We start from the raw sequence: 25,372 nt of genomic DNA on the forward strand, positions 1-25,372 counted from the left end.
AGTATGACTACTTTTAGTAGCATGAATAGCAGTAGTAGCAGTTGTCGTATAAGTAATAGTAGTAGTGTTAGTAATAGCAGTAGTGGTAGTAATCATATTGATGGTAGCAGTAGTAGCAGTAGTAGTAATAGTAGCAACAGCAAAAGTTATAGTAGAAGTAGTAGTAGCAGTAGTAGTAATACTATATTAGCAGCAGCAGTAGTAGTTGTCGCAGTATTAGTAAGAGCATTCATTTTTTTAACAAAAAAGCCTAATTTTGAGCTTGTTTAAATACAGTTAATCCATGGGGCTTTTATTTTGAAAGGGTCGTGCTGGGTGGGGGGGGGAGAGGAGACATAATCATAATGTCTGACACACATAAACAGAGGTTATTAAATGCCTGGCTTCATCACAAGCATTTCAATTAGCATTCACTCTTTGGGGCTTTTATTTTGAAATGGGGTGTGTGTGTCGGGGGGGGTCCTCTAAAAGTCTCTAAGACCTGAATGACTATGAGAGCGAGAGACAGGAAATAATTAGTGAGAGAGAGAGAGAAGAAAGAATTAGTGAGCGAGAGAGAAGAAAGAATTAGTGAGTGAGAGGCAGAGAGAGGCTCTGATATCTCTGGCAAACTTTCTCATTTGGAGATTGTACTATGTTTTATCTTTTACAGCTTACATGACTATTGTCCTGCTCTGCCATGTCTTTCCTCGCCCCTCTCCCTCTTGTGTCGCGGTGTGTGTAAATGTCACTTGAATCAGGAAACTTATCAGAATACTCATATCTGATTGGCCGAGCTGCAACACGTAACAGCTGCAACAAATCATGTGTGTGCGGCTTTTATTTTAAAATGGGGTGGGTGTGTTTGTCGGGGGGGTCCTCTAAAAGTCTCCAAGACCTGAAATGACTGGATATGAGAGAGAGAGAGAGAGAGAGAGAGAGAGAGAGAGAGAGAGAGAGAGAGAGAGAGAGAGAGAGAGAGAGAGAGAGGAGTGCTCGTGTGTCTGTGAGTCTGTGTGTTTGTCAACATCACTAATTGGCTCAATCGCAAACACAGGGATAAAACAGGGAAACACCTCTCAAACAAATCCTCAAAACTCCCATAAACGTAGCTCCTATTGCTCCGATATTAATAAGTGCGAGGAAGGATGAGAACAGATCCTGTAAAAATTGTGTCTGTAGTGTAAAAAAATGTGGCTTAATTGGGGATCTAGAAATGGGGTACCGTGTTCTGTGGAAGATGTTTTTGAAGCAAAATTTAACATTGGTCTCTATGGAGCAGAAAGTTGGTTTTCCTCTCAGTTAACGGCTTCCGTGTCAAATGTGGAAATCTGTGGGATTCCACAGTAATTTTTCTACGACAAGGACAATATTAGCTACTTCTACATCCAGAAATGATGCATGAAGAGTGAAGATTGTGGACACAGTGGCAAAATACAAATGTTTTTTTCACAAGAATCTCAAGCTGCTCTTCACTCTAGCGGTGACATCACACACTCTAAGCTGCCCAATACACACCCATTATAAAGTCAGAAAAGGGCTGAAAAATCATAAACGTTAAATTGCTGCAGTTCAAAAAGTTTAAAAGATATCAAAAAGCTGAATCATTTGGCAATAGTTAAGGGTTTTCTCAACATTTGAAAGTTGAAATGGTGTCTGTAGCTGAAAGTATGAGGAAGTTGAAGGATTTGAAAGTTGAAGAAGTTTAAGAGGATTTGAAAATATTCTCCATAGAGATCCCATTGAAAATAAAAAGCTTAATAATTCAAAAAGTTTAAAGGTTCGAAATATGAAAAGTCATAGCACCCCTCTGGTGAAAGAGCTGAACATTTTGATAGTTGAATGGTTTGTGTAGCTTAAAATATGAAGGAGAAGAAGAGGTGGGACGGAAGAAATAGAAGTTGAACTAGAAAAAGCATTTCCTGCTGAAAATGCGTTGGAATGCTGAAAGCTGAAATTAATTGTGAAAAGATTGCTGAAAATTAAGAAATGGGAGACTATCTGTCTGAAAAATGTTGAAGCCCGAAAGCATTTAAACTGCACTGCTGAAAAACCTTCTAGTTGAAATGTCTAACTATGGTGTCTGTAGCTGAAAGTATGAGGAAGAAGAAGGCTTTGAAAGTTGAAGAAGTATAACAGGATTTGAAGATTTTCTCCATAGAGATCCCATTCAAAAGAAAATTGCAAAAAGTTTAAAGATTACAAAAATGAAAAGTCAAAGCACCCCTCTCCTGAAAGCTGAACGTTTTGATATTTGAACAATTTCTGTAGCTTAAACAAATTTCAGAAGTAGTGACATTTGTAGTAATAGGAGTAGAAGTTGTAGTTGAAGTAGAAGTATTATTAGGAGTAGAAGTATTAGTAGCATTAGAATAAGTAGTAGTAGTAGCAGTAGTGATATTTGTAAGCGTAGTAGTAGAAGTCGTAGTTGTAGTAGAAGTATCATTAGGAGTAGAAGTATTAGTATTTAGAAGAAGTATTAGTATTTAGAAGAAGTAGCAGCCTAGTATTAGTAGTAGTCGTAATAGCTGTAGTAGTGGTCATAGTATTTAATATAACAGTAGTAGTAGTAGTAGTAGTAAAAGTAATGGCAGTATTTGAAGTAGCAGTAGTAGTAGTACTAGTAGCAGTCGTTCTAATAGCTGTAGTAGTATTAGTACTGGTAGTAGCATGAATAGCAGTAGTAGAGCAGTTGTAGTATAAGTAATAGTGGTAGTGGTAGTAATAGCAGTAGTGGTAGTAATAATATTGATGGTAGCAGTAATAGCACTAGTAATAGTAGCAACAGCAAAAGTTGTAGTAGAAGTAGTAGCAGCAGTAGTAGTAGTAATGCTCGAAATATTAGCAGCAGTAGTAGTTGTCGCAGTATTTGTAAGAGCATTCATTATTTCAACAAAAAAGCCAAATTTTGAGCTTAATGTTTTCATACAGTTAATCCATGGGGCTTTTATTTGGAAAGGGTGGGGCTGGGTGGGGGAGGGAGGGGAGAGGAGACATAATCATAATGTTTGACACACATAAACAGAGGTTATTAAATGACAGGCTCATCACAAGCAGTTCAGTTAGAATTCACTCTCTGGGGGCTTTTATTTTGAAATGGGGGGTGGGGGAGAAGGGGAGAGGAGACAGAATCATGATGTTCGATAAACACAAACCGGTTATTAAATGACAGGCTCATCACAAGCATTTCAGTTAGGATTCATTCTGTGGGGCTTTTATTTAAAAATGGCGTATGTGTGTGTGTGGGGGGGGGGTGTGGAGGAGGGTGGAAAGACCTCTAAAGATCCCTAAGACCTGAAAGACTGTATGAGAGAGAGAGAGACACAGAGAAGAAAGAAAGAGAGAGAGAGAAGAAAGAGAGAGAGCGAGAAGAAAGAATGAGAGAGAGAGAGAAGAAAGAATGAGTGAGAGAGAGCGAAAGAGAGAGAGAGAAGAAAGAATGAGAGGGAGAGAGAGAGAGAGAGAAGAAAGAATGAGTGAGTGAGTGAGAGAGCGAGAGAGAGAGAGAAGAATGAGTGAGAGAGAGAGAGAGAGAAGAAAGAATTAGTGAGAGAGAGAGAGAAGAAAGAATTAGTGAGAGAGTGAGAAGAAAGAATGAGTGAGTGAGTGAGAGAGCGAGAGAGACAGAGAAGAGTGAGTGAGAGAGAGAGAGAGAAGAAAGAATTAGTGAGAGAGAGAGAGAAGAAAGAATTAGTGAGAGAGAGGGAGAGCGAGAAGAAATAATGAGTGAGAGAGAGAGAGAAGAAAGAATTAGTGAGAGAGAGAGAGAAGAAAGAATTAGTGAGAGAGAAGAAAGAATTAGTGAGAGAGAGAAGAAAGAGTGAGTGAGTGAGAGAGAGAGAAGAAAGAATGAGTGAGTGAGAGAGAGAGAAGAAAGAATTAGTGAGAGAGAGCGAGAGAGAGAGAAGAAAGAATTAGTGAGAGAGAGCGAGAGAGAGAAGAAAGAATTTATGTGAGAGAGAGAGAAGAAAGAATTCATGAGAGAGAGAGAGAAGAAATAATTTGTGTGAGAGAGAGAGAAGAAAGAATGAGAGAGAGAGAGACAGAGAGAGAGAGAGGAAAGAATGAGTGAGAGAGAGCGAGAGAGGGGAAAGAATGAGTGAGAGCGAGAGAGAGAGAGAGAAGAAAGAATGAGTGAGAGAGAGAGAGAAGACAGAATGAGTGAGAGAGAGAAGAAAGAATGAGTGAGAGATAGAGAGAGGAAAGAATGAGTGAGAGAGAGAGAGAGAGAGAGAGAGAGAGGAAATAATGAGTGAGAGAGAGAGAGAAGTAAGAATGAGTTAGAGAGAGAAGAAAGAATGAGTGAGAGAGAGAGAGAGAGAGAGAGAGGAAAGAATGAGTGAGAGAGAGAGAGAGAACAAAGAGTGAGTGAGAGAGAGAGAAGAAAGAATGAGTGAGTGAGAGAGAGAGAGAGAGAGAGAGAAGAAAGAATGAGTGAGTGAGTGAGAGAGAGAGAGACACCTCTAAAGATCCCTAAGACCTGAATGACTGTATGAGAGACACACAGAGAGAGAGAGAGGGAGAGGAGTGTATGTGCGCGTGTGTCTGTGAGTCTGTGTGTTTATCAACATCACTAATTGGCTCAATCGCGAACACCTGTGTGCCTGAAGCCATTTGAAAATATTCTCCATAGAGATCCTATTGAAAAAATAAAAAGCTTAATAATTCAAAAAGTTTAAAGGTTAGAAATATAAAAAGTCATAGCACACCTTTGGTGAAAGAGCTGAACATTTTAATAGTTGAACGGTTTCTGTAGCTTAAAAAATGAAGGAGGAGAAGAGGGGCACGGAAGAAATAGAAGAAGTTGAATAAAGAAACAGGATAACAATAGCTGGAACGCTTAACAGCATTCCAACAATAAAGATTCGAAGAACAATGAAAAATGAAGCCCAACACCTACAAATACACTATGAGTGCAGACACATGAATACCTGCATGACGGGATGCGGCGGCATTAACGAACAATGCATAAAGTCAAAATCAATTCAGCTAAAACACGCATTCCGCCACACACTCAAGAGCATATTATTCATATCAGAGGGAACAATATTACCCATATCATGAAGATGACACCATAGACAAATGAACAGAGCAGTAACTCTCCTATCACTCCCTCCAGGAAACACACGACTCCATAGTTCTTGTTACTGACGAATTTATTCGTCTGTCAACACCGAGAGGGAAAATGAGTCCACTTGAAAACACATGAACCTTCAAAGTAGATCACTGAACCACTTAAACTTAACTTTAACACTTTGCACGGAGTATATAGACCACTGCCGCTTCACGCATCGTCTTGTTGCTGTGCACCGTCTAAATGTGTCCCCCGCGCAACATAGGACATAACAATAGTTCCTATCACATATAAAACCAAATGAAAATCCATCTTCATAAAAACAAGTTATACAAATAATAATATAAAGATATAAAGATATAAGCATATTAAATAATGACATAAATAATATTTATGGCAGTTAAAGCTACTGCAGTTCACTTACCAGAGCTGCTGTTCACTATTTAAAGACAAAGTGCTTCCTCCTTTCTTTGTTAACAAAGAGTTTAATCTCACGGTTGTTCAGTACATCCATGTGTTTTAGTTCCAGTAAGAAGTCGTTCTCCATTCATGGACGTCATCGATCGATCGATCGGCTGGGTAGGTTATGTTTTGAGATTTATCCATCATGGAGAAATCTTTGGAAAGGCTCTTCAATTTGGTTTGAAGAGCGCATTTCACATCGGGCCAACATTAAGAGTAAAAGATGAATCTTTAAGTGTAATGGCCTTAATGTGGAGTCTCTCCATAGACCCCCATTTGATATGAAGAACATGAGAAGATTGTGTTACAATTGTCTCTACGTTGGGTAGTAAAACTAGTTGAAAAGTCAGCTCCAAGTGCAAGTCCATAAAAAAGGTGGTGTGAGGGTTTTAATTGAACCTGCAGATTCACTTGTGTACCTTCTCTCTCTTCTAATTCTCAGTTCCACAGGACGGCTTCCTGCTCGGCTGTGTGTTTGCTATTGCTGACTACCCAGAGCAGATGGCTGACAAACAACTCCTGGCCACATGGAAGAGGGTGAGACAATCACTCAGTCACACAAAGAAGTCGTCTCCACGTAGAACTGTTTGGGAGGAGCGACCAGTAGCTTATGTTATGAGTGGTTCCATTAATGATGACAGAAGATGTTGTGAATCAGGTTATGTTTCCTAAACCCCTCCCTCAGGTCATCCAGGCGTGTGGAGGTGCTGTTGACCCCACCCTGACCAGCCGCTGCACACACCTGCTGTGTGAGAGTCAAGTCAGCAACATGTATGTACAGGTAAGGATGTGTGCTATCAGATCATACACAGCTCTCCAAGTAGTCACCACTACAAGACATTTGAACACTGCAAACTCTCAGAAATCAGAATTAGAAACGAGGTAAGCACCAAGTTTAAAAAGAAAAACAGTTCTGCAAAAAGTGAAGAATCATAAATATAAAAAAGAAATCAACAATTAAAATTGTATAAAATATAGTATAATCCACAACCGTCTCCACTGTCTTCAGAGCGTTGAGATCTAAGTCGGCTGCAGGTCACCAGATGGTTAGTCTCCCCCTCCAGAGATGAGTCCAGTGAGGGTGGTGCTCGAAGCGTGACAGACTGATGACTGGAGGTGCAGCTGTTTATGTACAGAGACGAGAGTAAAGGGAAAGGGTGCAGCTTCACATGGAGCCAGTGTGTCAGGCATCATAAGAGGAGGAGACGATAGAGAAGATACAGAGGTGACAAAGTAAACATGCTGACAGGAGAAGGGACTGAGTATCTGACAGTTGAATTTATATCTGAAGGGAATGGGTGATTCTCTACTCGCAGCTGGTACGTTTGAATCATTTTGCCAAAAACATCCCATCTTTGTCATTGTTGTTGGTGTTTGTGGTGTTTTCTCTGCCAGGCACTCAGAGAGGGGAAGCGCTGTGTAACAGCCCACTGGCTCAACACTATACTGAAGAGGAGGAGGATGGTCCCTCCTCATCGGACATTACATCTACCTTTCGCCTTCCCCCCTGGAGCCAAACCCTGCTCTCAACACGTAAGTCCAACTCCCACAGAGATCTACTTCGGTTCACTCAGTCATCTTTGTTGCCAGCCTGAACTCTGTTGGTGAACTCGATAAAGGCACCGGCTGTGAAAATCTACTTGTCTCTCGATACAAAGGAGACCTCCCACTTCCCATCTTATTTAACCTGGTAAAAGAATGAGATTTCAAGAAGTCTCCTCCGTCTTTGAATTTCCAGGAATGCCTTCACAATGTCATGATCGCCTGTAACAATTCTGTGACACCGGGGTTCCTGTTTGTAACCCTGTTTTGGTGAGGGTGGCTGAGCTTGCGCAGCCTAATGTGGATACCATCTGATCGGCACCCCCTGCTTAAAAGCTAACGTATGGAAGCATTTTGCTTCTTCTTCTTCCGCCAAACTCGGAGAGGGCGAAGTGAATCACAAAGTAGATTTGCGTCCCTACTCGGTCATTGAGAAGCAGAGCTTTCGTGCTATGTTGCACACGTTGGAACCGAGATATACAACATTCATCCCGACATTTTTGCGGACACGGACAGACTCTACAACTGAACCAAAGCTAAAGCCATGGAGTCACGAGGACCTCTGGTTTGATGGCAGTAACACGCTACAGAATCTTGTGTGATTGTAACTGCGCACTTGATCACCGTATTTATAGTTTACCACATATTTCAGAAAGTGTTGTTTTTGTACAAAAGCTGAATGCGCATTGCCTTTAACAGGGGATTTGTTTGAAGATAATTCTATATTATTATTAGTGAATAGGAGCAGCTTGTTATGTCACATGTCTGAGAACATGCTGAATTCTGTGTTATCTGTGTTATCTGTTTTCTTGTTTGTTGTCTTTGCAGTGCGTGGAAATGTAACCTTCCTATTTGTTGCTGATATTAAATTAATACAAGATAATTGAAGTAAATTCTGAAACAATAGCAGATAGTCGCAGTGAGAAAAAATAAATCATGTACAGAAACATTTTAACTAGTGCTGGGCAACGATTCAAATCTTTAATCATGATTAATCGCATTGTTATGGCAAAATTCAACAATGAATTCAAAAGTAGTGTATTGTGCACTTTTATTTTAAAGTACTGCTCTATGAACAAAAGGTCAATAACATTTGGTGTAAACACTTTAAACACATCAGGTTGTTGTTAGCAGCAGTATTCCCTTTACACAGCAGCAGTTATAACACAGTTATAATGATTCTGATCATAGATATTCAGCCGGTGTTCACAACTTTATCTTCATGTGTGTAAGAGATGCAATCTGAAATATACATCTTGAAAACTGCAAACCTACCTACGTCATGTTTTTATGTTTGTTAAATTCTCAGTAGTGATACTAAATGATGCTTATTATACATATTACAAACAAAAACACTTTAAAAACTCTAAAACAATAATTTATATGAATAATTTCTATTTAGCTTTTTTTGGTATTTTGGTCAGACACATACAATGCTGATTACCGTAATATGTGTGGTATTTGTTATAAATGTACGTTGGTACATAGAGGGTGATAAGAAGCTGTACATGGAGGGACTTAGGACCCAGGGGAATGTAGGTGAAGGAAACAGGAAGAGACGCCACACAAACAGCTGTTCACCGCTCGCTGTTCTTGTGTTAAGAATGTCGCTTAAAAAAAAAAAAAAAAAACTGCGTTAATGCGCGATAAAATAATTGTCGGCGTTAATTAATGAATTAACGCGATAATAACGCGTTAACTTGCCCAGCACTACTTTGAATGCATTAAGATGAATCGATAATGGTTTTATAATGGCATCGTAGCCCTCTGAATCAGAATGGAATGGTGAGGTCTCTAGAGACCCCCTCCCTACTGTCCAACAGCCTCAGAGATGCCCAGCACTCGCTCACAGTGTTCGGTGTCTTCATCTTGTTTCTGACGTGTGCTTGTCATCTCTGAACTGGAACCCTTTCTCTGTCGCTCATAGATCATATCGGTGACAGGCTTTGTGGATGCTGACAGGGACGACCTGAAGTTGATGGCCTACCTGGCTGGTGCCAGATACACCGGATATCTGTGTCGCAGCAACACTGTCCTCATCTGTAAAGAGTAAGATTAGGGGGGATGGATGATCATATTTGTAGCTCTTGTAGCAGAAGATCGACACCTGGGTGTGATCAAATTCAGTTCTCTGGGATACTCCGTGCAATGTGATGTACTGACTAACAGGAGTGCCGGAGAACAGGAAGTCTTATTCAGCGAGGCCTTACATTGATAAGTGATAAATATTAGTATTTGTACCATCAGCCCTGACGGTTTTCTGCCACCCAGCCATGTTGGCCTGTGAAGGACCAGCTGCAGTGCTGATATGGTCCTCTTGCTGATCTCTCTTCAGACCCAGTGGGCTTAAATATGAGAAGGCCAAGGAGTGGAAGATCCCATGTGTGAATGCCCAGTGGCTGTGTGATATACTGCTGGGGAACTTCGAAGCACTGCGACAGATTCAGCACAGCAGATACTCTATCTACACACACCCTGAACCTCTGGTGCCCAACCCACAGCTGGTCCAGAACCTGCTGGGTATGTACACTTTCATCTGCCTTCATCAAAACACTTATTTTATGTTGAATGTTGAGCAATGAAAAGGTGTGTGTGTGTGTGTGTGTGTGTGTGTGTGTGTGTGTGTGTGTGTGTGTGTGTGTGTGTGTGTGTGTGTGTGTGTGTGTGTGTGTGTGTGTGTGTGTGTGTGTGTTTGTGTGTGCGCTCGTGCGTGGTATGAAACTGTCCTGCATTAACTTCTATTTCTTTCTGTAGCTGCTTGGAGAACGCCAATCAAAGTATCCTCTGAAGCTTTGGCGGTGAGTTTGTTCGCTCACTGTTTCATGAGATGATGCCAGTCAGCTCATTCTGTTTTAGTTGTTAAAGTAGTTTCTGTACCAACGTAAAGACAGTGTTTCCCGTACTGTTGCAAACGGCCCCCCTGGCCCCCTGATAGATGATTACGACTTTATTTACCTCATATATATATATATATATATATATATATATATAGATATATATATATATATATATATATATATATATATATAGATATAGATATAGATATAGATATCTATATATATATATATAGATGTATATATATACTCTGCGCAGAGAGCATCTCACCCAACATCCGAGATGGGACCCACAGCTGTTCCCACCTTGAGAGGAGAGCAAAGAGACTGAATTCTTCCCCAGCCCTCTCGTTCCCAGTTTGAAATCCCCCCCCCACAGACTGTCTATCTTAATTCCTATTGGCTAACTCCGACTGGCTAGGACCCCTGGCTCGGGTGATGCTCCTTCTGCGTCCGCTGCAATTGCCTGTCTAGAAATCTCTCTGTCCCTAAGCCTTACTCTTAACATACTATAATAAAGATAAGGATTTGCAACTTTCGGCAAAAACTTAACAAGTTTTACAAGCATAAATGGGACTTCCAAGTACTTGCTATCATATTATTCCCCACCTATAAGAAGCGCTACTATGGTAATTTCTAACATTACCATAACATAACATTAACATTTCTAACTATAAATTCTAAAGCACTCTTATAATCATGAATAATTATGAATTCCAAAACACTTCTAATTATGAATTCTTAATTATGAATCATTAAACACTTCTATTATAATTTCTTAAAGCAGTTCTAAACCTATATTTCCTCTAAACCTATATTTCCTACATGACGTTATAATTTACCTTCACCCAAAACTTATTTTCACTGAGCAGAGCCTGAACGCATCATGATGTAAGCGAATGGAACCTTTGTTCTCCTGTCAATTTAAACACAGATTGGTTACAATGTAACATAATCAGAGATCGGTGACTAGAAAAGCATAAATGATGTCCTGATCTCACATTTCACTGAATATTAGTGGATACCGATCGTCAGTAAACTTTATTTCAGACTGATGGTTAACGTTAAACTGTGTAATTAATCTGCGGTTCACATGCGTCAGAGCATCAGTGAGACGACTCCTGTGTGGGTTTGTGTTCCTCTTCATCACGGAGAAAAGCTGCTCACACAGGTACATGTATGTGCTTCCAAACATGCAGAGCGTTTGAGCAGCATGTAGGTGGAGTTAAGGCATCGTTCCAGGGATGAAGCTTTGAAACTGTGCAGCGCCCTCAGAGTCACACTTTTCCTTGAGTGTCATCACACTGGAGGTCTATCGGCTCCATTTGGATGTGCACGGGTGCTCTTTCCACGTCAACTGCAAACGGATTGCTGAGCAGTTCAAATTTAAATTTCTCAGGCAAATTTCGGCAAATCGCAAAGTGACCTCTGTACCAAGTGCACCAGTTTATCAGCAACATGCGCAGTCAGGAACACAGCGGTGGAGATACGGTTTGGCAACACGGACAGTGACCCAAGTTTCCTGTCTGCATCTGAGTGTCCCACAGGCGCAGCTTGGCTTGGGAAGCTCTCACTGCATCACACATGTCTGTGATCATACATGTCTGTGATCACACATGTCTGTGATCACACATGTATGTGATCACACATGTCTGTGATCACACGTCCCTGAAGCTTAGTTCAGCGCAGTGAGATGCTTAGTTATGTCGCACAGAAAGGTCAGCTCACATCGCCACCTTTGGTCCCGGAGCTCTGTGGTGTGGCGGGCCAGTTATCTTATATTCTTGCAGGCCGGATATAATTGTACCGAGGGCCGGACTTGGCCTGCGGGCCTTGAGGTTGACATTTCTGATATATGCTGACAATTTAATGACAAGTCTCTCAATGTGTTGATCCTTACTATGCTTTTCATCTGGGTTATGTTGTCCAAGGCCCAGTTCAGAGTCTGCATTTTACCTTTTAAATATTTCTCCATCGATGTTCGTCTTGTCACCACAACCTCTCCCATCATTTAGTTCTCCTGTCCTACATTAACACGTCATTACTGCGCTACCTACTGCCCCCCACTGGCATGGAAGAGTATTTATTACTTAGCCAGACACTGTATTGCAGCTCAGACGCTCAACAATGCAAATTATTTGCAGCAAATCAATCATATTTTATTGGACCAATTAAGTGGAATTGAACATTTTCCCGCGGCACACCTGACGATCTCTCACGGCACAGCGGTTGAAAATCACTGCGTTACACCACTATAGTTCTGTCAGTACAGAACCAAACAGTGGATGATAGTTGCTGCACTGCTTGTGTTGCTGCTGTGTTGGCTCACCTGTTGTGATCGTGTGGTGTTTAGAGTCTCCAGCTGTTCCAGAAGCAGAAGATAACTGACCAGCCTGCAAACAAGAAGGCCAGGTCAGTACAGCAGATCTGGGCACAGGCCATGTGTCACTATGAAACAACAAGTTAGATCCACATCGCCGTCTCATGGTGGTTTTGTGGCTAAAAGTACAATGGTGTGTGTGCAGGCTGGAGGAGATCCAGTCCCCCAATAAGAAGCTTCCTCCGGAGTCTACTCCCCGAGTCATGTTTACAGGCTTTGAGCCCACACAAGTACAGCAGTACACGAAGGTAACGTCTGCTCATCACTCACTCAAACACTACACCTTTCATTATGTGTCTCTTTGTCACTTTTATCTGGATCAGCATCAGACTTCTCAAAGCAATGTTAACAGGACAGTCACCAACCATCAGACAGGATTCTATTGTTACACTCACCTTGTCACCATCAGGCACTTTAATGAGGTCACGAGCTTCCTGTTTCTAAACATGAGTAAACATAATTTGTTTCTTCTCAACATAAGCTTCTCCGTGTTTGATGGTATCTGTCCTCGTCTCCTCCCCTGCAGAGGTTACACGCTTTAGGTGGAGAAGTAGCAGACAACAGTCAGAAAGTCACTCACCTGCTGGCTAGTAAGGTGACTCGCACCATCAAGTTCCTCACTGCCATGTCTGTGGTCAAACACATCGTCAGCCCAGAGTGGCTGGAGGAGAGCTGGAGGAGCCAGAAGTTTGTGGGTATGTGTGTCTCCCTTTTTCCTAATAAAAAGAATAAACATGTGTCCCTCACAGCAGTGAGCTAGCCTAGTGTGTGTGTGTTGCAGATGAGCAGAGCTACACTCTGAGGGATGCGGAGGCAGAGGTGTTGTTTGGCTTCAGTTTGGAGGAGTCACTAAAGAGAGCACACAGCGCACCGCTCTTCAAGGTTAGACACAAGTTCCCTCTGAAAGCAGCTGGCCTGGAGCGTTTACCTGATGGGCAGAGTGATTCGGGCAAAATGTGTTTTTCATTGAGATTGTTCTCGCTGGTACTGGAAAGACCGAACAGTGGTGAAAATGTGTGAAGCTGGATTGGTTCTGATGAATGTATTTTGTCTGTTTGATGTGATGGCTGATGCAGGGGAAGTACTTCTATCTGACCCCGGGGATCTGCCCCAGCCTCAGCACCATGAAGCCCATCCTGGAGAGTGCTGGAGGGAAGCTGCTGGCCAAACAACCCTCCTACAGGAAGATCATGGAGCACAAACAGAACAAGGTGCACCCATCCACAGTCTGTCCTTTTATGTCCTGAAAAACACAGATTCTTCTTTCAAATGCTTTTAATATGCAGCACAATTTAGGTTGGTAAAATGACAGTGAAAAGGTTTTAGTGGTACCTAACATACCAAATTTATCAAAAGTCCTTACAGCCAATGAATGGAAGGTGATGTTATTTAAGGGGCAATGTGTAATTCAGCATTTCACCTCTAGATGTGTCAATACAATCTGAATTTACAGTCATCAGTTATAAAATAAAAAGCCAACTCCTAACTAACAGCAGTAGCCTGTAGTTTACGTTAGCTCTCTGTGTGTTTCTGCCACTAACCGGGTCCGTCTGCGCTTTTATAGTTGTTTATTGGATTAAAACCAAAGTTGCAGAAATGTGAAAACGACTTGTATTTTCGTTTTTTCCTCCCCGACACCGGGAGACTACTTTTCAGGGAGAACAACTGGTTGTTCAGGGAGACAGACCCTCAGTTAGCAGCTGTAACAACAGAAATGTAGCCAGAGCAAACGCCAGCACCGGGGGTCTGATCCCAGGGGTCAGCAGACCTTCTGTTGCTTCCGTTACACAGGTTAGACCCAGCGCTCCAGCAGCCTGCTGTGACTCCCAACACTGGGAGTTGTGCTGACTGAATGCTAATTGTTACAGCTAACTGCTAACTGAAAGTCTGTCCCGCCCTTCTCCCTGTGAAGTTAGTCTCCTGGCAAATAAAGAAACCCTTCAATGTGTTTGACAAGCTCTCTGGACAGCTCTGCTTCTTCGTCCTCTCATGTTGGACTGAGGGCACACTATACATTACAGTGACTCACTGTCGCCTGTCGTGGAACAAGTGGTATTACAAGACAGGATGGGCCAGGGCTAACTGGTTAGCATGCTCAATTCAGTAGATATCTCTGCAACACAAAACATAGCAGGGCGCTGGCCCGGGGCAAGTAAACTCTTGAACAATTTGGAAAAACATGCGTTGGGCGATCGCCTTTAATGCTTTCAGTCTCCGATCACGATGATGCTACATTGTGAACATTAAGTCTGTTGAAATCGGCAAAAGGAGGGCTAGTTAACGTTAACAGCCCTGCTTGGCTAAATAGCTCACAGCATAGCAACATTTGGAACAGCTAACTGATTCAGACAGGTAAACATATTATATTGTGATGCATGGTCATGAATGCTGCTCAGATTAATCACAGTGACATGCTCTTCTGCCGACATCACAGAGTCTCCCTAGAACAGTCCTGCTTATAAAGCAGCTACCAGTGAATGTATGGAGGTTCCACTCAGTTACAATATGTTGCCTTCAGGCTGCAAAAAACAATAGAAAATGAGTATTGGGCATTATCATGATGTGTTCAAATGTGATCTTCTAAAATAGAGTTTTGGTGAGAAAAGTCAATGAATCCAGATGTTTTCACAGCAATATGAAATAGATACTAGAAAAAGCATTTCCTGCTGAAAATGTGTTGGAATGCTGAAAACTGAAATGAATGGCAAAAACATTGCTGAAAATAGATATCCAATTCAAAAACAAATTGCAAAAACCTTAATAATTCAAAGAGTTTAAAGATTACAAATATGAAAAGTCATATCACATCTCTCCTGAAAGAGCTGAACATTTTGATATTTGAACAGTTTCTGTGGCTTAAAAAAATTCATCAGTGGTGATATTAGTAGTAGTATAAGTTTTAGTATAAGTATTATTCGTAGAAGTATTAGTAGCATTTGAATAAGTACTAGTAGTAGTGATATTTGTAGTCGTAGTAGAAGTTGTAGTTGTAGTAGAAGTATTATTAGAAGTAGAAGTATTAGTAATTAGAAGAAGTAGTAGAAGACTTGGTATCAGTAGTCATAGTAACAGCTGTAGTATTGGTCGTAGTATTTAATATCACAGTAGTAGTAGTAGTAGTAATAGTAATGGCAGTAGAAGATGTAGCAGTAGTAGTACTAGTAGCAGTCGTACTAATAGCTGTAGTAGTATTACTACTTTTAGTAGCATGAATAGCAGTAGTAGTAGTAGCAGTTGTCGTATAAGTAATAGTAGTAGTGGTAGTAATAGGAGTAGTGGTAGTAATAATATTGATGGTAGCAGTAGTAGCAGTAATAGTAGCAACAGCAAAAGTTATAGTCGAAGTAGTAATACTGTATTAGTAGCAGCAGTAGTAGTTGTCGCAGTATTAGTAAGAGCATTCATTTTTTTAACAAAAAAACCTAATTTTGAGCTTGTTTAAATACAGTTAATCCATGGGGCTTTTATTTTGAAAGGGTGGTGCTGGGTGGGGGAGAGGAGACACAATCATAATGTCTGACACATAAACAGAGGTTATTAAATGCCTGGCTTCATCACAAGCATTTCAATTAGAATTCACTCTTTGGGGCTTTTATTTTGAAATGGGGTGTGTGTGTGTGGGGGGGGGTCCTCTAAAAGTCTCTAAGACCTGAATGACTGTATGAGAGAGAGACATAGACAGGGAATTGAGAGAGAGGAGAAAGAATTTGTGTGAGAGAGAGAGAATTTGTGAGAGAGAGAGAGAAGAAAGAATTTGTGTGAGAGAGAGAGAGAGAGAGAGAGAGAGAGAGAGAGAGAGAGAGAGAGAGCAAGAGAGAGGCTCTGATATCTCTGGCAAACTTTCTCATTTGGAGATTGTCCGATGTTTTATCTTTTACAGCTAACACTGTTGTCCTGCTCTGCCATGTCTTTCCTCACCTCTCCCTTTTGTGTCGCGGTGTGTGTAAATGTCACTCGAATCAGGAAACTTATCAGAATACTCATGTCTGATTGGCCGAGATGCAACACGTAACAGCTGCAACAAATCATGTGTGTGTGGCTTTTATTTTAAAATGGGGTGGGGGAGGGGGGAAAGACCTCTGAAGATCCCTAAGACCTGAATGACTGTCTGAGAGAGACACACAGAGAGAGAGAGGGAGAGGAGTGTATGTGCGTGTGTGTCTGTGAGTCTGTGTTTATCAACATCACTAATTGGCTCAATCCCAAACACCTGTGTGCCTGAAGCCATTTCATGGAGATAAAACAGGGAAACACCTCTCAAACAAATCATCAAAACTCCCATAACCGTAGCTCCTATTGCTGCGATATTAATAATTGAGGGGAAGAATGAGTTGAAGAACAGATTCTGTAAAAATTGTGTCTGTAGTGTAAAAAATGTGGCTTAACTGGCGATCTAGAAATGGGGTACCGTGTTCTGTGGAAGATGTTTTTGAAGCTAAATTTAACATTGGTCTCTATGGAGCAGAAAGTTGGTTTTCCTCTCAATTAATGGCTTCCGTGTCAAATGTGGAAATCTGTGGGATTCCACAGTAATTTTTCTACGACAAGGACAATATTAGCTACTTCTACATCCAGAAATTATGCATGAAGAGTGAATATTGTGGACACAGTGGCAAAATACAAATGTTTTTTTCACAAGAATCTCAAGCTGCTCTTCACTCTAGCGGTGACATCACGCACTCTAAGCTGCGCAATACACACCCATTATAAAGTCAGAAAAGGGCTGAAAAATCATAAAAGTTAAATTGCTGCAGTTCAAAAAGTTTAAAAGATATCAAAAAGCTGAATCATGTTGGCAATAGTTGAGGGTTTTCTCAACATTTGAAAGTTGAAATGGTGTCTGTAGCTGAAAGTATGAGGAAGTTGAAGGATTTGAAAGTTGAAGAAGTTTAAGAGGATTTGTAAATATTCTCCATAGAGATCCCATTCAAAAACAGTTGCTAAAAGCTTAATAATTCAAAAGTTTAAAGGTTAGAAATAGAAAAAGTCGAAATAGCAGACGAGCTGAAGGAGCTGAACATTTTGATAGTTGAACGGTTTCTGTAGCTTAAAAAATGAAGAAGAAGAAGCGTTGCGACAAAACGGGGGACGGAAGAAATAGTGGAACTAGAAAAAGCATTTCCTGCTGAAAATGCGTTGGAATGCTGAAAGCTGAAATGAATTGTGAAAAAATTGCTGAAAATTAAGAAATGGGAGACTATCTGTTTGAAAAATGTTGAAGCTCGAAAGCATTTAAACTGCACTGCTGAAAAACCTTCTAGTTGAAATGTCTAACTATGGTGTCTAGCTGAAAGTATGAGGAAGAAGAAGGCTTTGAAAGTTGAAGTATAACAGGATTTTTAAGATTTTCTCCATAGAGATCCCATTCAAAAGAAAATTGCAAAAAGCTTAATTCAAAAAAGTTTAAAGATTACAAATATGAAAAGTCAAAGCACCCCTCTCCTGAAAGAGCTGAACATTTTGATATTTGAACAATTTCTGTAGCTTAAACAAATTTCAGAAGTAGTGATATTTGTAGTAATAGTAGTAGAAGTTGTATTTGAAGTAGAAGTATTATTAGTAGTAGAAGTATTAGTAGCATTAGAATAAGTAGTAGTCATAGCAGTAGTGATATTTGTAATAGTAGTAGTATAAGTCGTAGTTGTAGTAGAAGTATCATTAGGAGTAGAAGTATGAGTATTTAGAAGAAGTATTGGTATTTAGAAGAAGTAGCAGCCTAGTATCAGTAGTAGTCGTAATAGCTGTAGTAGTGGTCGTAGTATTTAATATAACAGTAGTAGTAGTAGTAGTAGTAAAAGTAATGGCAGTATTTGAAGTAGCAGTAGTAGTAGTACTAGTAGCAGTCGTTCTAATAGCTGTAGTAGTATTAGTACTGGTAGTAGCATGAATAGCAGTAGTAGAGCAGTTGTAGTATAAGTAATAGTGGTAGTGGTAGTAATAGCAGTAGTGGTAGTAATAATATTGATGGTAGCAGTAATAGCACTAGTAATAGTAGCAACAGCAAAAGTTGTAGTAGAAGTAGTAGCAGCAGTAGTAGTAGTAATGCTCGAAATATTAGCAGCAGTAGTAGTTGGCGCAGTATTTGTAAGAGCATTCATTATTTCAACAAAAAAGCCTAATTTTGAGTTTAATGTTTTCATACAGTTAATCCATGGGGCTTTTATTTGGAAAGGATGGGGCTGGGTGGGGGAGGGAGGTGACATAATCATAATGTTTGACACACATAAACAGAGGTTATTAAATGACAGGCTTCATCACAAGCAGTTCAGTTAGAATTCACTCTCTGGGGCTTTTATTTTGAAATGGGGTAGGGCAGAAGGGGAGAGGAGACAGAATCATGATGTTCGATAAACACAAACCGGTTATTAAATGACAGGCTCATCACAAGCATTTCAGTTAGGATTCATTCTGTGGGGCTTTTATTTTAAAATGGCGTGTGTGTGTGGGAGGGTGGAAAGACCTCTAAAGATCCCTAAGACCTGAAAGACTGTATGAGAGAGAGAGAAGAAAGAATGAGTGAGAGAGAGAGTGAGAAGAAAGAGAGAGAGAAGAAAGAAAGAGAGGGCGAGAAGAAAGAATGAGAGAGAGAGAGAGAGAGAGAGAAGAAAGAATGAGAGAGAGAGCGAGAAGAAAGAATGAGTGAGTGAGAGAGAAAGAGAGAGAGAAGAAAGAATGAGAGGGAGAGAGAGAGAAGAAAGAATGAGTGAGAGAGAGTGAGAAGAATGAGTGAGTGAGAGAGAGAGAATAATGAGTGAGAGAGAGAGAGAGAGAAGAAATAATTTGTGAGAGAGAGAGAGAGAGAAGAAATAATTAGTGAGAGAGAGAGAGAAGAAAGAATGAGTGTGAGAGAGAGAGAGAGAAGAAATAATTAGTGAGAGAGAGAGAGAGAGAGAGAGAGAGAGAGAGAGAGAGAGAAGAAAGAATGAGTGAGAGAGAGAGAAGAAAGAATGAGTGAGAGAGAGAGAGAGAGAGAAGAAAGAATGAGTGAGAGAGAGAGGGGAAAGAATGAGAGAGAGAGAGAAGAAAGAATGAGTGAGAGAGAGAGAGAAGAAAGAAAGAATGAGTGAGTGAGTGAGAGAGACACTAAAGATCCCTAAGACCTGAATGACTGTATGAGAGACACAGAGAGAGAGAGAGCGGGAGAGGAGTGTATGTGCGCGTGTGTCTGTGAGTCTGTGTGTTTATCAACATCACTAATTGGCTCAATCGCGAACACCTGTGTGCCTGAAGCCATTTGAAAATATTCTCCATAGAGATCCTATTGAAAAAATAAAAAGCTTAATAATTCAAAAAGTTTAAAGGTTAGAAATATAAAAAGTCATAGCACACCTCTGGTGAAAGAGCTGAACATTTTAACAGTTGAACAGTTTCTGTAGCTTAAAAATGAAGGAGGAGAAGAGGGGTACGGAAGAAATAGAAGAAGTTGAATGAAGAAACAGGATAACAATAGTTGGAATGCTTAACAGCATTCCAACAATGAGTGAGAGAGTGTGAGAGAGAGAGAGAGAGAGAGAGAGAGAAGAAAGAATGAGTGAGAGAGAGAGAAGAGAATGAGTGAGAGAGAGAGAGAGAGAGAGAGAAGAAAGATCCCTAAGACCTGAATGACTGTATAAGAGAGAGACACACAGAGAGATAGAGGGAGAGGAGTGTATGTGCGCGTGTGTCTGTGAGTCTGTTTATAAACATCACTAATTGGCTTAATCGCAAACACCTGTGTGCCTGAAGCCATTTGAAAATATTCTCCATAGAGATCCTATTGAAAAAATAAAAAGCTTAATAATTCAAAAAGTTTAAAGGTTAGAAATATAAAAAGTCATAGCAGACCTCTGGTGAAGGAGCTGAACATTTTAATAGTTGAACGATTTCTGTAGCTTAAAAAATGAAGGAGGAGAAGCGGTGCGACGGAAGAAATAGAAGAAGTTGAATAAAGATTCGAAGAACAATAGTTGGAATGCTTAACAGCATTCCAACAATTAGAGATGGAATTATGACTCGTTTAACTTCCGAACACTGGCATTAACTAAGCCCTTAATAATACATCACTAATGCCCTCCCACAAATGTTTAATCAAAGCAAACTTCTGCACTGTAACTTCTTCACATGCAGTTCATTTTTTTTTTTTTAACTAAATTCTGGCCTCATACACAATGCACCTTTAAGCAATGATGATCATTTATGTTTACGTCAGGTTTCTCAACAGAACTAATACAGTACTAAGCATTAGTACTAATAAAGAAATGTAAACAGCAGATAGTAAAACTTATTTTATTAAATACATAATACATTTATTTACAAAGTACTAACTACATGTTGGATTTCTGTTGCAGAATCTTCCAGAGATCATCTTAATTTCCTGTGACAATGACCTCCACCTTTGTAGAGAATACTTCTTGAAAAACATTGGTAAAACACACACACACACAGACAGTCTTACTCCTGTCCTACGTTCTGAGTATTATCCACTTTTAGAAAGCAATTGTAAAATCACTTGATATTAGATATGTCCTAAACGGATCTTAAGAATCAGTATTGGGGCCGATCAAAATCTTCTACTCTACTGTGTCTCTTTACTTTACTCGGTTGTGTTTCTTCACTGTACTCTACTGTGTACTCGACTGTGTTTCTTTACTGTACTCTACTGTGTTTCTTTACTGTATTCTACTGTGTTTCTTCACTGTATTCTACTGTTTCTTTACTGTACTCTACGGAGTTTCTTTACTGTACTCTAATGTTTACTCTACTGTGTTTCTTCACTGTACTCTACCGTGTTTCTTCACTGTACTCTACCGTGTTTCTTCACTGTACTCTACCGTCTTTCTTCACTGTACTCTACCGTCTTTCTTCACTGTACTCTACTGTGTTTCTTCACTGTATTATACTGTGTTTCTTCACTGTACTCTACCGTGTTTCTTCACTGTACTCTACCGTCTTTCTTCACTGTACTCTACTGTGTTTCTTCACTGTATTATACTGTTTCTTCACTGTACTCTACCGTGTTTCTTCACTGTACCCTACTGCATTTCTTCACTGTACTCTACTGCATTTCTTCACTGTACTCTACTGTGTTTATTTACTGTACTCTACTGTGTTTCTTCACTTTACTCTACTGTGTTTCTTCACTGTACTCTACAGTGTTTTGTATATATCAGCCTGTTAGTGTTGCATAAGTTCTTCTTTACAGAAGCCTACAGTGCAGCATTTCACTTGTTAATGCTTGAAAATGTGTTTGTACACATCGAGATTTTTTTACAAAGAGCATTGAGAGAAGTGTGTCTGTAAACCTGATGTTCTATCAGAATATGTGCTGACGTGTTTCTCATTCTGTCTCTGTTGTCCAGATGTCCACAACGCTGAGTTCATCCTGACAGGAGTTCTCACCCAGAAGCTCGACTACGACTCATATCCTTTACAGCAATGACAGGTCAGGACAAAAGGCTCCTTTTAGGACAGTAACTGCTCCTTTGGCATGATAGCAGATAGAGACACAGTTAGTGGAGCCACAGTTCTTCTGGCCTTCATTTTACATTCCACCGACTGTAGTACCTGCTGATCAAACATTAGTATGGAGTTGTATGTTGTTGTTTTTTTGCAAAATAAATAATAATATAAGGATACGACACATATATATAATATGTTGGGAAGGAAAGGAGCGTGTTTGAGTATATATGAAAAACAAAATGATTGACATCAATAGAATTATTAATGTCAGTAAGATTATTAACAATTATTAATAATAACAGGGCACCGCCGAGAGAACAGGGACCAATAACCAAACGATAAACTTCATCTCATCACTCGTGTTCACTCACTATGTCAACAGTCTGAGTACTGTTACACATTCAGAGTGAACGTGAAGGTTTGAGTTTAAGAGCACAGACCACAGATCAGCTGTTATCACAATACATGCACAAAGTAACCACAGACAGCTGCTCCTTAAATATAACAGAGTTTATTACGTTCTAATAACAATGATCTAGTCAACTAATATCTAAACAAACAACTATACATTCATGAGCACGCTATCTAAAATCAACAGACTATCTGTAATGAGAGAGGGGAGAGAACAGTTCAGACAACGTATGATGTCATCTAAAACTTGGCTACATCAAGTGGGACTACACATTAGCACGAACTATCAAAATGGAGTTTGCACGTGACCACACTCACAAGACCACAAAATGGCGAATATAGAGATCTGGTTATCTACACGTGTCTGAAGCAGTTAGCCCAACCCGGAGCTACATGTAGCTTCACGCTATATACGTGTGTGTGGGTTAGTGAAAGAAGAGAGAAAGCAAAACAAAATAAATCCTCAAACAGATCCTCACCACCGCCAAATATACGGGGATTGCATCTCATCACAGAAACGCGGCTGACGATCTTTGACTCGCCCCAAAGGTTCTGACCTTTGAACCCATGAAACAACAAGCTACCGAACGGGGACTGAACTATCTCAAAACACGGTTGCAGCAGTATGAAATACACAACATTAACCATCTCGGTCGTTAATCTTGGCGATTATTATACATACACAATACCACGTTATGAAATGTAACTTAAGCAAAACACAAAGAAGATAATAAACACAATGACCTGACGAAGCCCGGACACCCTAAGTAAGCCTGACGGTGAGGTGGCTCTGTGGTCTTTCTGAGCTCCTCGGCCCTCAGGCTGCACAGCTCCGTGCTGAAACTGTGTGTCAGAGGTCATTTCTTCGGCTCAGTCAGGGAATGTTTCTTCCTTACGGCTGGCACAAAGTGCACTTGGTTGGAAAGAGAAGTGTCCTCTTTCTCTGAAGAATCAGTTTTATTCAATTCGGCAGGCAAATTGTCCGCTTCCTTTTCCAGGATGCAAAACAAAAAACCAAACAAATAGTCTCTCTTTGTCCTGCGCATGAAGAACTGACCTAGGATCCTTTTATGAACAGCAACGCTGCGTTTCCCCTTCTTTGACGTGAGTCCGACTGGAAAGGCAGAGAGTTAGGGCTGAGAAGGGCTGAGCCACAGGGGTCTGTGGGCCTGACCAATGGGAGGCCAGCGTTGTGTTTGGGTGAAGATTTCACAGGTGAGTGTGGAATCCTCTCTTGTGGGGGTTTGAATGCTATCTACCTATACAGGCCAGATCCCTCTGTTTCAAAGCACATGGTCCCAACAGATATATAATCTCAACTACGACAGGTTGATCTGTGTGAAGAGGAGTTGCAGGATGAAGAGCTGTAGTTAAGCTTCCTTCCTGACAGTGTACTCAGTGTATCCACACTTGACTCAAAGTGCTGCTCACACACCTGCACAACAGTCTTCTTAATATCACACTATGATAGCAGCAGCACATATTAACTGATGTTAACATGATCATATTTTAAAAAAGTAGTTTCTACACTTATTTGCTTATTTAACAATCTGCTGATGATCACTGTGTATTTACCACCGATCAGCTGCTTGACTTGACATGATGGACGTGTTCTCATCTCACTGGGACTAAAACCAACTGTCAGCCTTCAACAAGCTCTTTATTTCTATTCTGACAGTCGTGTTCATGTCTGAGTGATACTGTAGTGCAGACTCTAGACAGCAGCAATAAAGACTGATCACTGCAACAAACATTAGAACGGACCCATCCAACAGCTGTAATAACTCCTTCCTTCATTGAATTCTAATGTGCTAATATTTAAATGAATGAGTGCAGACTGACTATCGGACATGCCAGCGTGTTGAGTAAAGATGCCCGAGAACCTTTAATGGTGTTGGTACTGTGCCAGCAGTGATATGTGCTGTGGACTAAAAGTGACTCTCCTTGACAGTCACACATATAAATTCACTTGATGGTGAAGCAGTGATGACACGACGAGGAGGAGGAGGAGGAGCCCGTCTGTGTACAGTCCAGCCACACTGACTTTTCTATGTTTTTATTTCTGTGCATAGATCTCGAGTCTCCATTTTGTAGCTTTTTATGACCTGTTTGAGAATAAATAAATGGATGTTATTTTTCTGAAATGAATGTTTAAATTATGGAGGATTTTAACCCTTTTACTGTTGTTGAAATGGAATGTGTAAAGGCGTCAGCTCGTACACACTGCTCTTTTGGAATAAAAACTGTACATTGTTTGTGAAAAATGTCTTTGGCTTTGAAAAAGAATGGCTCCAAAATGTTCTTTTTTAGGGTTTTTAGTCCGTGTGTTCCACCTGTGAAATACGCCTCAAGTAAGAAAGCTCAAGGATCGACTATGAACAGACGTTTTGGCATCGATGACTGAGCGTAGGTCCAACAATCGAAGCCTAAAGGAAGGTCACGTTTCAGGACGAAAGCTCCGGCTCTGCTGGTTCCTACTTGTGAGGGTTTGTGAAGCTATTCCTCCCTCACAGGGTTAAGCAGATAATTCCTGATAGATTTAATTTAATTAACTGGTAATGAGGGTCTGGGGTAGTTACTGGTGAAGTTCTAATTGCTGGCTGTCAGACGGATAGCCTGGGGTCATGTGTGGTTGGGGGGGGGGGGGGGGGTGCAGCGTCGCCTGCAGTGCTGCCCTCAAAACTACAGCAGACTGAATTAGATAGTCTGAGCCAAGGTCATGTGCTACATATCGGATGTGTGCTGCCGAACGAGTATTCACACGAACATGAGATTCACTCCATTTAGTCTGAACAGTTCACGTCACAGCAGAACCAAAGCTCTGCAGCTTCTCCTGACAGAACAAGTAGCTTCACAGCCCTTTCTGGTTCAGGCTTTTGGGTGATTTGTTCTTTTGACAAACCCGTCCAGGATTCCTTTCATAGTGCACTGAACCTTCATTGCCTTTTCACTCACTGAAAAGTGACACCATCTAATGGTCTAACCTAAAAGCCACCATCCTTCATTGCACAGTTGGACCTGTAGTTGGGTTCATTACTGGAGCGCAACATGTTCTCCCTCAGTCTTTGGAGAGCAGCGGGGTCCAGCGTTCGGTGAACAGGTTGTAAATACACGTCTTCAGAGGGCTACTCCACACATCTAGTGACATGTCCATAAAAGGCTCCCAAGAGAGACTCGGAATATAAGCAGCAGAAGCTGAGCTTTTAATAAAACAATACTGGACCATAATCTTCCCATAATGCAACTTGATAT

The 25,372-nt window shown here is 40.7% G+C and overlaps 1 protein-coding gene across 2 annotated transcripts in view; it reads left to right on the plus strand.

Annotated features, from left to right (window-relative positions):
• Nucleotides 1–24,375, plus strand: part of paxip1 (PAX interacting (with transcription-activation domain) protein 1) — a 44,672-nt gene extending 20,297 nt beyond the window's left edge. The window contains exons 10-23 of one of the 2 annotated variants that reach the window (XM_079285199.1): nucleotides 5,958–6,052; nucleotides 6,201–6,296; nucleotides 6,911–7,048; nucleotides 8,985–9,106; nucleotides 9,393–9,577; nucleotides 9,812–9,855; nucleotides 12,245–12,303; nucleotides 12,417–12,519; nucleotides 12,798–12,966; nucleotides 13,053–13,153; nucleotides 13,348–13,482; nucleotides 20,599–20,674; nucleotides 21,610–21,669; nucleotides 24,077–24,375. In XM_079285199.1, coding sequence (XP_079141325.1) covers nucleotides 5,958–6,052; nucleotides 6,201–6,296; nucleotides 6,911–7,048; nucleotides 8,985–9,106; nucleotides 9,393–9,577; nucleotides 9,812–9,855; nucleotides 12,245–12,303; nucleotides 12,417–12,519; nucleotides 12,798–12,966; nucleotides 13,053–13,153; nucleotides 13,348–13,482; nucleotides 20,599–20,674; nucleotides 21,610–21,669; nucleotides 24,077–24,093 — 1,400 coding nt within the window. In that variant the 3' untranslated portion in view covers nucleotides 24,094–24,375. Of the gene's footprint in view, nucleotides 1–5,957; nucleotides 6,053–6,200; nucleotides 6,297–6,910; nucleotides 7,049–8,984; nucleotides 9,107–9,392; nucleotides 9,578–9,811; nucleotides 9,856–12,244; nucleotides 12,304–12,416; nucleotides 12,520–12,797; nucleotides 12,967–13,052; nucleotides 13,154–13,347; nucleotides 13,483–20,598; nucleotides 20,675–21,609 lie in introns of both variants that reach the window. The other variant, XM_079285198.1, reaches the window with a different exon arrangement.
• The last annotated feature ends 997 nt before the right edge of the window (nucleotides 24,376–25,372 follow it).

The sequence above is a fragment of the Melanostigma gelatinosum genome, assembly GCF_949748355.1.
Source record: "Melanostigma gelatinosum genome assembly, chromosome: 15".
Classification (NCBI taxonomy): domain Eukaryota; kingdom Metazoa; phylum Chordata; class Actinopteri; order Perciformes; family Zoarcidae; genus Melanostigma; species Melanostigma gelatinosum.